Source organism: Nomascus leucogenys, chromosome 4 (assembly GCF_006542625.1).
Source record: "Nomascus leucogenys isolate Asia chromosome 4, Asia_NLE_v1, whole genome shotgun sequence".
Lineage (NCBI taxonomy): Eukaryota > Metazoa > Chordata > Mammalia > Primates > Hylobatidae > Nomascus > Nomascus leucogenys.
The window spans coordinates 37,901,354-37,914,089 of record NC_044384.1 but is presented as its reverse complement, the minus strand read 5'-3'; the positions used below and the strand labels follow the sequence as shown (position 1 = coordinate 37,914,089).

General features: G+C 36.1%; 1 protein-coding gene across 2 annotated transcripts in view; it reads left to right on the top strand.

Moving 5' to 3' along the window:
- Nucleotides 1-1,756: 1,756 nt before the first annotated feature.
- PIK3C3 (phosphatidylinositol 3-kinase catalytic subunit type 3) overlaps nt 1,757-12,736 on the top strand; it is a 133,159-nt gene continuing 122,179 nt past the window's right edge. For both annotated transcript variants that reach the window (XM_003267555.3, XM_030810508.1), the window contains exons 1-3: nt 1,757-1,912; nt 4,118-4,306; nt 9,316-9,459. In XM_003267555.3, coding sequence (XP_003267603.3) covers nt 1,845-1,912; nt 4,118-4,306; nt 9,316-9,459 — 401 coding nt within the window. In that variant the 5' untranslated portion in view covers nt 1,757-1,844. The remainder of the gene's footprint in view (nt 1,913-4,117; nt 4,307-9,315; nt 9,460-12,736) is intronic.

Below are 12,736 nucleotides of genomic sequence, written 5' to 3'. Positions count from 1 at the left end.
CAACCATTGGTGGTAGTTATTCTTAGGAACAAATCAAAGGTGCTCTCTTTTTGTTTAAACTTTAAGTTATAGGAGGATAACTATCATGTTTTTCCTTATTCTACCCAAATCCTTTTCTTGCCTCCATAAATATTTTTGAGAACTTATTTTGTGTAAAACATTCTGCATTAGCCATTTTTTCCCCTTTCCAGGTTAAACAGCCTCACACCTTTCACCCTTTCTTTGAAATATTTTTTTTCTAATCCCTCAACATTCTAATTACGCTAATTTGCACATACTCTAGTGATGTCCGTCTTAAAATGCAGCACTTAGAAATAAAGACATAGGCCAGGTGCGGTGGCTCATGCCTGTAATCCCAGCACTTTGGGAAGCCGAGGCGGGCAGATCACGAGGTCAGGATATCCAGACCATCCTGGCTAACACGGTGAAACCCAGTCTCTACTAAAAATACAAAAAATTAGCCACGTGTGACGGCGGGTGCCTGTAGTCCCAGCTACTTGGGAGGCTGAGGCAGGAGAATGGCATGAACCCGGAAGACGGAGCTTGCAGTGAGACGAGATCACGGCACTGCACTCCAGCCTGGGCAACAGAGCAACTCCGTCTCAAAAAAAAACACAAAAAAGAAATGACATAGACAGCAATTTGGGAGGCTGGGGCAGGCAGATCACCAGAGGTCAGGAGTTTGAGACCAGGCTGGCCAACATGGTGAAACTCCGTCTCTACTAAAAATAGAAAAATAAGCCGAACTGGGTTGCGGGTGCCTGTAATCCCAGCTACTTGGGAGGCTGATGCAGGAGAATCGCTTGAACCGAGGAGGTGGAGGTTGCAGTGAGCCGAAATCGAGCCAGCCTGGGTGACAATAGCAAAACTCCATCTCAAATAAAAAAAGAAAAAGAAAAAGAAAAGAAAAAATAAATAAAGGCATAGAAAATGCAGACTTTCATTCAATATCATCATTAATAACCAATAAGTAGGAAGTATTAAACTCAGCAATGTGTTAGACAGCTAGGGGGGCAAGACACGGAAGTAAATGGCACACTAGTCTTACCTTCCAAGGGTTTTCAATCTAATTGGAAGGGAATATTACAATTTTAGATTATAATAATTATAAAAACAAACATTATAGGAGCTCAGAGGGTTTAGAGATCTGTATTCTAAGTTATTACAGGAGGCCTCTAGATTCTAACTTGGGTTAGGGCTTGAAACTACGTGAATTTGAGTATTCCCAGTTTAAACATGCACGCAAGTATTATGTCCAAAGTAGCATAAATATTGACAACATAAAACATGAAACCCAGATTTATGTATTCTCTATTTAGTCCTTTCTTTACTCTTTAGAGCAGAAAGAGAAAATCCTTGCTTGAGATAGCAAATCAGTGCTACAATTTTTGGGAAGGCCACTGGAATTTAAACTTAGTAAAATTCCAATTTTTGTGCTTGTAACCTGTTTAGCCGGCAGCCAGTGAAAGCTGTTATAATTCTTTTTGAATTGAATTTTCTTTCGTATTCTTTAAGGTACAGCTCAAGCGCAAATGATAGCGTCTCTTTTTCTTTAAGAAAAAAAAAAGTGCTGTCAAGACAGGAAAACTGGAATGTAACCAGATTAGGCGTTTCCCGTACACATTCACCCTCAAGCAAGATGGTGGGCGCCTTGTGCACATGCGCGGAAGAGTTGTTCCGGCGGGAAGTTCCGTCGCGTCGGAACTCGCTCCAGGCGGGGATTGGCGGCTTGCCGGCGAGGGCGGAACCAGAAGTTCTCGTGTTGTGGGGCTCGGCTGGTTCATTTATGTTGTTTTTCCTGTGCTGAAGTTCCCGCTGTAGGTGGTACCTTTGCAGACGGTGCGATGGGGGAAGCAGAGAAGTTTCACTACATCTATAGTTGTGACCTGGATATCAACGTCCAGCTTAAGATGTAAGAGAACCCTCAGGACAGGGAGTGGGATTGCTGGGGGCGTAGGGACGTGGGGGCAGGGGCCTGTTGGGAGTGAGAGGGAGAAAGTACGTGACTCGTCTCAAGTCCCAGATTGGGGGCGGCTGCGAAAGCTGTAGCCAGGGAGGCGGGAGAGAGTGGATTGTGGAAAGGGTCTCTTTTGGAGAAGGATTTAATACGTGGTCTCTGTGAGAAGCACAGCAGTAGGAATAGCCCTTAAGTTCCACTGTATTTTACAGTCTTTAAAGGTTTTGCTGTTCAGCCTTTTGAGAGTTTATTACTATTTCATTGTAAATTAAGAAATCAAGTCTCGTCGTAAGAAAGAGGACGATCTTTATTTTGGAACGGGGCTTGTAGGGTGGAATGAAGGCTTCAGAAATTATGGAGAGGTAGACACAGGCAGATGCGATAGTCGAGAATAAGATGAGCACATGGTGTATTAGCACGGGAGGTGATAGAGGCCTAGAGTGAATCTTTGGGTAGTATGGCAGTGTTTAGTCAGGGAAGTTGGGAGTAAGTCGAAGGTGAGCGTTCCAGTTGCAAAGGTACCAAGAAGATAGGAGAAAAGAGTCTTTGCAGGAAAACTTTGGGGCACCACGGCTGAAGTAAAGGTCAAGGGCGTGATATCTTGAGATAAGGATAATGGAACCGGTATAATGACGAGGGATGCACAAGACAGAGTTGGAAATTATGTCCCTTTTAAGGTCGTCATGTAGGAGTGTTGTCAAAGCTATCACAAATTATTGACCACAGCATCATCCACAATTAATAAACATTTCTTGTGCATGTTCAGTTAATATTCAACAAATATGTGTCAGTCAAAGGCCTGCAGTAAGTGATAGATAAATTTTCTCAATTGTCCGATGTACCTTTGAATGATCGTTTCATTTTATTTTCAGAAGTCCCTTATTCGCTGACAAATCCTTTACCTTTTAGTTTGTGGTGGTGGTGGTAAAAGTAATATGTCAACAACCACCTTGTACCTTTGTGTGATACTTTATACAGTCATTTAAGGTATTTTCCATAGCATACACCACTAGTAGTTTATACGGGATCAGTATTGATAAAGGGCTTTCCTTCAGCTTGATGCTCAACATTTCTTGGATATATGAATGCATTTTTTGAAGTGTTTGAACATTAAAAATAAAGAAAAAGCCAAAAAAAGGTCCCTTTTTTTTTTTTTTTTGAGACAGGGTCTCGCTCTGTCGCCTTTCCCTTTGGGATGATGTTCTGCTTCTTTTGCTTCAACTCTCATGCATTGTTCAGGATCATTTCAGACATCTATCTGGGGTACTAAGTCCCTTCCCCATGCCAGCCTAAGTACTCTTGAGACTCTGATTTATCTTGCTGTAATGGGAAAAATATTGGCTTTGGCCTCCCTGCCCTGGTGTTTATTCTCAGCTCTGTTACTTACTTTGTGACTTTGGATAATGAGTTTAGTTTATAAGTCTCTGTTTCCTCACTTATAAAATGAGAATATGGTGAAAATTATGTAAGAAAGAAAATATAAAATGCCTGGCACAGTATCTGATGTAATCTTGATGTCTAAAAAATGTTCCTCCCTCTGTGATAGTATCCTGTGCATATCTATTTATGACTTATACCACTATTTTTTAAAGAAATGATCAGACAATGCATATGCATAGTAAAAAAAAAATGGAAAAGAGTAGAATAAAAACATGCAGTTAAAAGTAAATTTTTCTCCCCAGAAGCAATGACTTAATATTTTATTGTAATACTGTATTGCTTATCTTTTCTTTCTGCTGGGCTTCTTTGTCTACTATAGTAAATGTTTCCTGAAAGAATAGATGAATATGTGGTCAACTTGAAATGAAGAAAATGAAACCAAGTCCTAGAAAGCTGGTGACTTCCAGAGGGTAGATCAAGGGTTGGTGGCAGGATTTAAAATTCAGAAGTATAAAATAGAGAAATGTGTTGACGAAGGTGGGACTGATATTAGGTATGTTAGGATTTTAAGAAACCCTTATCATATATAAAAATTACATTAATTTCATATACAGGAAAATGTTGTTTAGGTAGCACACCTTAACACAAAGGTAAACTCTTTTTAGTACTTATGCATATATGTACATGCTTAAAGCATATATGTACATGCTTAGTACTTATGTATATATGTACATGCTTAAAAAATTCATGTCTAAAACATTGTTGCTCTTGTGCTTTCAGAGGAAGCTTGGAAGGGAAGAGAGAACAAAAGAGTTATAAAGCTGTCCTAGAAGACCCAATGTTGAAGTTTTCAGGACTATACCAAGAGACATGCTCTGATCTTTATGTTACTTGTCAAGTTTTTGCAGAAGGGAAGCCTTTGGCCTTGCCAGTGAGAACATCCTACAAAGCATTTAGTACAAGATGGAAGTAAGTTTTTTTCTGGCATATGATATGTTCCAGACTGTTCTTACCTTTCTTTATGGATGCTGCAAGTATAATTTAGTAGGATTATAGAGGAATTTCTTAATACCCATAGGCATTGATCAAATCATTTGAAGTAGAAACATACTCAGATAAAGTATTATGCATATCAGTATTATAACCGCAATTGAAATAGAAATGGATTTGTTTGTATTTAGCATATTGACATTTTGATAAGCACTTGACTGATTTACATGACCAAAAACAAAAACACGTCTGTGGCATTTTAAAATTCTTTACCATCATGTGCTCTTGAACTCATAAATACTTCTGGATAGTCTGATATATTGTCCAACCTGATGTTTGGAGCTCAGATTTTTAGAGATCTATTGCCATCTGTTTAGATAAAATTTTTATTATTATTTTACATATGAAACTAATTTATTTAGATTCATAGTTTATTCAGCATGGCACATTAGCAAGACCTTGTCAAGATGCAGGGTAAATATAATGAACATGAAGTTCCTGTTTTTTTCAGAAGAGTATTGTGGATCCTTGTTTCTTTTTTTTTTTTTTTTTTGAGACGGAGTCTCGCTCTGTCGCCCAGGCTGGAGTGCAGTGACGCGATCTTGGCTCACTGAAAGCTCCGCCTCCCGGGTTCACGCTATTCTCCTGCCTCAGCCTCTCCGAGTAGCTGGGACTACAGGCACCCGCCACCGCGCCCGGCTAAGTTTTTGTATTTTTAGTGGAGACGGGGTTTCACCGTGGTGTCAATCTCCTGACCTCGTGATCCACCCGCCTCGGCCTCCCAAAGTGCTGGGATTACAGGCGTGAGCCACTGCGCCCGGCCCATTGTGGATCCTTAATCTGACTTCTTGACACTTCTTATTTGATAGATTATATAGTGCAGTTCTGATGTTTGATCAGTGAGTGTTATTCAGCACTCTGGTAGGCTCAGTGTAGGATGCACAGGCTGTATGCTGAAAGACAGGATGTGACCACATGGACAGCCAGACTGTGCCATAGAGGATTCAACCCTGTGTGTCCCAGGTGTCACCCAGTGTAGCTGGAAAGGGTTTTCAGAGAGCAGAAGCCTGAACTCTGGTGATCTGGCCATATCAAAACCAAGTATTTTAATGGTGTAAATTCTTCAGTAGTCTTTTGTGGAGAGATATCTGTCTATCTAGTCTATCTATCTGTATATCTATATATGTGTGTGTATATAGATATATATATGTATATAGATATGTGTGTATGTGTATGTAGATATACACACACACGTAAAAAATATATATATACTTAATACTTTTTATTCTGGAAAATTTTAAACCTACAAACATAGAATAATACAGTGAACGCCTAAGTTTCTGTTATATACCTACTGTTAACTCATGACCAATCTTGTATTCTCACCATTTTGTAACAGACCTGAAACGTTATAACACCTTAACTGTATTTCTGTATTATCTGTTTTTAAAGCATAACTACAGTATCATCATCATCACACTTAAAACAATGGAGCAGAATTCCTTAATTGTATCAGAGATTCTTAGACTGGAATCAGGAAGTCTTCAAACCCCTGAAGGTGTATGCAGAATTTTGTGTTTTGTGTACTTTTTCAGGGACAGAGCTCAAAGCTTTAATTAGATTTTTGAGGTTACCTATTACTCACAAGAGAGTTAAAACAAATTTAGGTCTAGAAGGCCAAAAACATTTTGGTAAGGAAAAATGTATAGTGGCTTCTGTTGCATGACTAGACAAAAAAGGAAATTACAGCAAAAGCAAATTCTCAATTAGAAGACTAAAGGTTTTCTCCTCCTCCTCCCATTTGCCAACTCTTCTCTGCATTAGTTTTTATATTATATATTTGCAAGAATATAAAAACTCCTATGTTTGATTTCTAAAAGTTTGAATTTTTAAAGTTTGTAGTTTTTAAATTGTGAAAGTATTTGAAAGTACTCTAAAATTATTTAAAGCGACTTTGAAATTAAAATTTCTAAGCTATGTAGACAATAGATTTAGAAAAACACCTTATTTTGGATAAAATACCGTGGAATAGGCTTTTAAAAAAAATACTCTACAGGTGGATCACCTGAGGTCAGGAGTTCAAGACCAGCCTGGCCCACATGGTGAAACCCCCTCTCTACTAAAAATACAAAAATTAGCTGGACATGGTGGCAGGTGCCTGTAATCCCAGCTACTTGGGAGGCTGAGGCAGGAGAATTGCCGGAACCCAGGAGGCAGAGGTTGCAGTGAGCTGAGAATGAGCCATTGCATTCCAACCTGGGCAACAGAACGAGACTCCATCTCAAAAAAAAAAGGAATAGTCTTTAGGAGACTAAGAGAAAACATTTGCATATTTTATACATCCTGCTCTTTAGTATTCGAAAGTTGAATTTATTGGTAATTCATCAAAACAAAACTTGCCATCCTAGAATGAGTGGAGGTAAAAACTTTAAATAGTCCTTATTCTTTATAAGTATTTGCTTAAAAGAGATTCTATAAACCTTGGAAAGAAGAAATTAGATCATAAAGGGATCTCTTGCTATCCAAATTTTTCATTCCTTAGTTCAGGTAGTATTTTAGGGCCAGTATGAGATTCTAAATTATTGAAATCTGTTTGATTTCTGACTTTCTGATAGTGAGTTGTGAGAGTTCTAATAATGAGGAACTCATCCGAAATTTATTCAAGTCTATCATATCATGTCCTATTCTTTCCTACACTAAGAGATCCCATGAGGGACACTTGTACTTTCTTTGATTACACTTAAGGTAAATTCTCATTTTTAGGTGTATGTACTGCAGATTTCTAAGTTTTTTTCTTATGTGAATATTATTCTTTAGGGAAGTAGTTTACATTTTTAAGAACACTTATATTTCACATTGTCTCATAAAGGTTTTGAAAATGGCTTTAGAGAGACATATAATACAATCTAATTCAAAAATTACAAAGTTAGGATTCAGAAGTATTTTAATCAGATTCGAGTGCTAGCACAATGGTATGCAGTGATGGCGGTACCTGGTGGGGATTGGGCCATCCATATTTAGGCTTTGCAATCTTGTGATGTTTTGATTGTTGCCAAGTGAATGTAATCTTAAGGTTAATGAGGGTTAGTGGATGGGGTAGGGATGATTCATGAAGAGGAAGAGAACAAAGTGGTGTCCAAAATATATACCTTTTTGGTGTCTGACTAGATTTTTCTATAACTTCTAGAATATCTAGAGCAGTTTTCAGACTTCTTAACTGAAGGATCATTTTTTTCTTTTTTCTTTTTTTTGAGATGGCATCTCGGTCTGTCGCCAGGCTGGAGTGCAGTGGCATGAACTTGGCTCACTGCAGTCTTCACCCTCTGGGTTCAAGTGATCTCCTGCCTCAGCCTCCCAAGTAGCTGGGACTGCAGGTGTGCGCCACCATGCCCGGCTGGTTTTTATATCTTTAGTAGAGACAGGGTTTCACCATGTTGGCCAAGCTCATCTTGAACTCCTGACCTCAAGTGATCTATCTGCCCACCTCGGCCTCCCAAAGTAGGATCATTTTTTTCAAAAGAACTCTTCTGCAGAAGCCTAGTATATAAAACATATTAAGTGCAGTTGCTTTGATTGAAAGAGGTGTTGTTGCCTGGTGTTGGATAGCAAAAGGTTTGAGACAAATGATTAGTTGGTCATTGGTGGTGTCTCATAGTCATTAAAGGATAGAATACAGAATAAGAAATTTCACAGTATTATCCAAAAAGAAATTTGGATAATATCCAAAATATTATTTTGGATGTTATCGCTTATTGTTGTCTTCAACTTTAGCCAGTGTTAATTAACTTCTGTGGTTTATTCAGTGGCAAAAGATGGCACTGCTTAGTGTTTTTCTTTTTAGCCTCCCCTACCATGTGGCTAGTAATTAGATAATTTTATTTAGTTGTTTGAGCCTATCTGTAGTAGATACTGGCTTTCTTAAGCATGTGATTTTTTTTAAAAAAAGTATTTCATAGAAGAAAAGGATTTAATAACTCTTTTTTCTTGAAATTGATAGCCATCTCTAATTTATATGGTATATATAAATGATTTGTTGTTTAAGTTTTTGGAAATTTTGTTAAATGTTTTAGCAATACAGATGTATTTAACATAGACTAGGATATGTCCCTTAGATAATAACTTTGAGTGAACAAATAATTTTGAGTAAACAGAAATAGAATTCTATGTGTCTGCTAGGTATTAGTTTGGCATATTGTTGGCACAGTATTCTTTTGGAATTTAAAAGCCAGCTCCTCTTGAAGAGGGTTGAAATTATCAAATGAATACAGTGTGAAGTTTAAACGTATAAGAAAATTTACATAAATATATAGAGGGTTAAAAAAAAGCTGTGGTGTCATTAACTGTATTATTATTAACAAACATTCCTTAGTGAAAGAATACATACAGATGTGCTTTGAAAGCATAAAGTACTAATAGCTTAATGTTATCAGTATTAATGAAATCATTTGAGGAACAGAAAATTCTCACATAAGTCACATATCTGTCTGGAGCAGTCTGGTAACTTCATGTGATAAAGGTAGATTTTCTACTTTGAGGTTTTGTTTTGATTCCTTTTTTTTTCCTGATTTATTCTCAGAAGTGCTTTTGAGTATGAGTAATTTTGATTATTTTGTCTTCATAATGTAAAATTGGGTTTTGAAGAGTGGTTAAAGAAAATCACAGTTTGTTTAAAAAGTTCTAACAGGTTGAAATGTTTTCCCAGGTTTTTTCCTCCATTATATTCTCTGGTGTCTTGGTATTTTCTGAGTTTCTTGATTAAAAAATTTAACAGAGCTGTTTTTCATGAGCTCTATTAAAACAATTATGTTTTTATTTAAAATGGAAAGTTGACTTTAGCAAAATTGAGGTGACTGCCATATTATTTTTTAGAGTACTAACTTAACATTTTTGGAACCTTCTCCTCTGGCCAAAACTTTTTGTGTGGTTTGTTAATTTAAAAGAAAGATATATATATGTATTTCTGAATTATGTTAACTTTATTTCCATAGCTGGAATGAATGGCTGAAACTACCAGTAAAATACCCTGACCTGCCCAGGAATGCCCAAGTGGCCCTCACCATATGGGATGTGTATGGACCCGGAAAAGCAGTGCCTGTAGGAGGAACAACGGTTTCGCTCTTTGGAAAATACGGGTAAGCATTCTGTTGGTCTCATCTGTAGGAGTGTAGCAGCTTTCTGACCCTTTTCTTTTTCGGAATGAGGGAAGGCTTTAATAGTTTATGCCCAGTCTCCAGTGTAAAACAGTTAGGTACATATGATTTGATCATTCCTTACACTGAATTTAACATATATTTCCTATAGGATATACAGATAGATTAAGAAATACAATTTATATTGCTCTACTGTTGGTGATTGGTAATGTGATTTCTACTAGAAAGTAGAAGTCATTGGGAAATAGAACCTTGCTTTTAGGGAAAAGTGACTTTGACATATAACTGCTTTGTTACAGGTTTTATCTGCTTTTTTTATAATATTGACAGAAAGGATGAAAAACAGGATTAAAAAGCATTCATTTGCTAATGATGGTAATGATTGTGATAGAAAAGATAATTTAATTTTTGAAACATTTACAAATGCTAGATGTTTATTGTAAAAAAAAAAAAAAAGTCCCATAGTCCCAAAGGATATTTTCTCTATATCGTTTTTCTCCTGGGACAGAGGGCTCAGTTTATCTTTAGAGAATTTGTGACATTCTATTATTATTCTGCATTTACTAATTGGAATTTTTCACTGAAGAACTTGGTCTTTCATCAAGTATTTACTTAGTTCATATAGGAAAGACAGATAAATGTTTAACTTTCTTTCCCTTTACCAATTTTAAGACTAATGAGTTTGTGCCCTAGTAACTTGCAGAGGTGGTGATCGATGGCTTTTGTGCATTTTGTTTTTTATATGTTTTAGTCCGTTGCTGTCTTTATTCTTTATAGTGCTCAAAAAATCTAATTTTTGGTCAGTAGGAGCCCCTTCAAGTAGACCCCATGTCCTTTTGGCAGTACACTAGCAGTGACTGGTAGCTTCTTTGCTTTCTGGTAGACAAGTTTTTCCAGGCTCATTTGGTAATTTTGTGCACCAGACCTGGAATCTCTGAAAGAAGTTCTGGTTCCTTTCAGTGTGAAATGGTATAGATCTGTTTGGATATTACAAATGTCTTAATTTTTGTCTACTTTAAAGTTAAAAAATGTTATTTAATTTTTACATCATTAAGTATGAGGAAGATCGTATTTTGGGGTGTTTATTGACTATTTGTGTTTATGTTTCCATGAATTGCTTTTTGATGTACTTTGTCCTTTTTAGAAATTGAGATATAATTCACATATAAAATTCTTTGCTTTTTTTTTGAGTTGTTGTTTTCTTATTGATATATAAGGAGTCTTTGTAGATGAATGGAATTAGCCCTTTGTGGGTTGTGTTACAAATACTGCTTTTGTGGTTTGGTTTGTTCTTTTGAATTAGTATGTATTTGTTTACTCTTAATGGATTTTAAATGATTATCTTGAATCAGTTTTTTAGTTTTTGGGTTGTGAACTTAATGTATTAGAAAGTTTCCATTTAAGATTCTTTAAAATGCTTTCTTCTGTTATGCTTTTATTCCTTTACATTAAAATCTTTGATTTATCTAAAATTACTTTTGTGAAAGGAGTGATATAGTGAGAATAGCTTTTTAGAGAAAACCAAAACAAATGTTTTGAATATTTGTCCCAACACTGCGTATTAAATAAGCCGTCTTATCCAGCTATTTTAAAATAGCATCCTTATATACTCAATTCATCATGTGTTGAAGTCTAAGAGAGGCATTATAGTGTATAGTGCTATAGTGGTTAGGAAAGCAAGTTGTAGATTATCTGGCTTCAAATCTTGGCTTCTTTGCTTAGTATCTGTGTATCCTTGGGCAAATTATTTAATCTTATGCCTCAATGTCTTCATATGTTAAATGAAAGAACAATAGTATCTACCTCATTGAGTAGTTTATGATTGTTACATTACTAAATACATTTAATGGGCCTGATAAATATTGTATCATGTATTTATGTATTGAATAAATATTATAATGACCTTAATAAATATTAGGTATCCTTCCTGGGCTATTCTGTCAGTTAGGGTAGTATTATAAAATGTTTAAATATTAGATAAGGATAATTCTTATTAGTCTTTCTTTTAAAATATTTCTAGGTTTGTTTTGGCAAATAAATTTTAATATTTTCTCAATTAAAAAACTCACTGTTATTTTGTTAGAAAATCTTACTGAATTATATATGCTAATAAAGAGAGAATTGATGCCTTTATAATATTAAACTTTTCTATACAGGAATAGAGTGTGTCAGAAAGGCTTCTGAACTCTTGAATGAAATCTAGATGTAATCCCATTTGGAATAGCTTGGTTGCTTACAGATACCTCGGTATTTTAGTTTAATGTGGCTATTAAAGAGATATTTGTTATTAAAATTCATACAGGAAAAATAATTTAGATATAGTCTGAAACATTGTAACTTTCAGTTTTAAAATATACTTTTTGATAAAATAGCATGTTACAGCAGAATGGACATATTACTAAATCAGTACTGTTTCTTTTACAGAGTGTTTACTCCTTATTTTTCATTACTAGGGAGGGGCTTGTTTGCAACAGAGAAGAAAAAGAAAAATGCATAGCTCTTTTTAGTGGCTAAATATTTTTGAGAAATAACCAGACATTCCTCTTGGTTTTTCCTCCCACATTCATCACAAGTGGTTTACCTTCTGGAATATCAACAGGAGGTTCCCTCATAAAAACACCTGTGTTAGTACTCAGGCATTTTAGAGGACTTTAGGATCTAGTTTCAGAGGATTTTCTGACTGGGATGTAGTTGTGGGACAATTGAAATATACACAGATGCAGTGAAATGAACTGCCTACATCTAAACAAACTCTCAGATTGATTTTTGGTACTGTTTTGTTTGGCTTCTGGCACGTTTTTTTTAAAAGTACTACATGAAATCAGTAATAACCTATGTTTAAGAACCATCCAGGAAGCCTATGAGAAAAGCATCTTCCTGGGTTCTCACTAACTCAGTGCGTCTGTGGTGGGGCCCAAGAATCAGCATTTTAAACCAGCATCCTGAGTGATTCTGTGAAAGGGAGCCTATGGACCACATTTTGAGAAGCACTGAACTGACTTTTGTGACAGTTTATTAATATGACTTATACGTGCATTCATGTGTTCCTCTTCTTTACTCCTTCCCTTGGTGCCCACTTTATTTGTAATTCTGTGTATATCCCAGTGAAAGGAAAATTCCTTTACCTCCCATCCAAACCAAGCTGGCAGCGTGCCTAGAGACAAATCAGTAGCACTTGTTCTACTTTAAAAAGTCATTAAACCCCAAGGATTTCTATAAAGGGAGCAGTAGCAATAAGTGAGTGGTTACTTAAATTTGT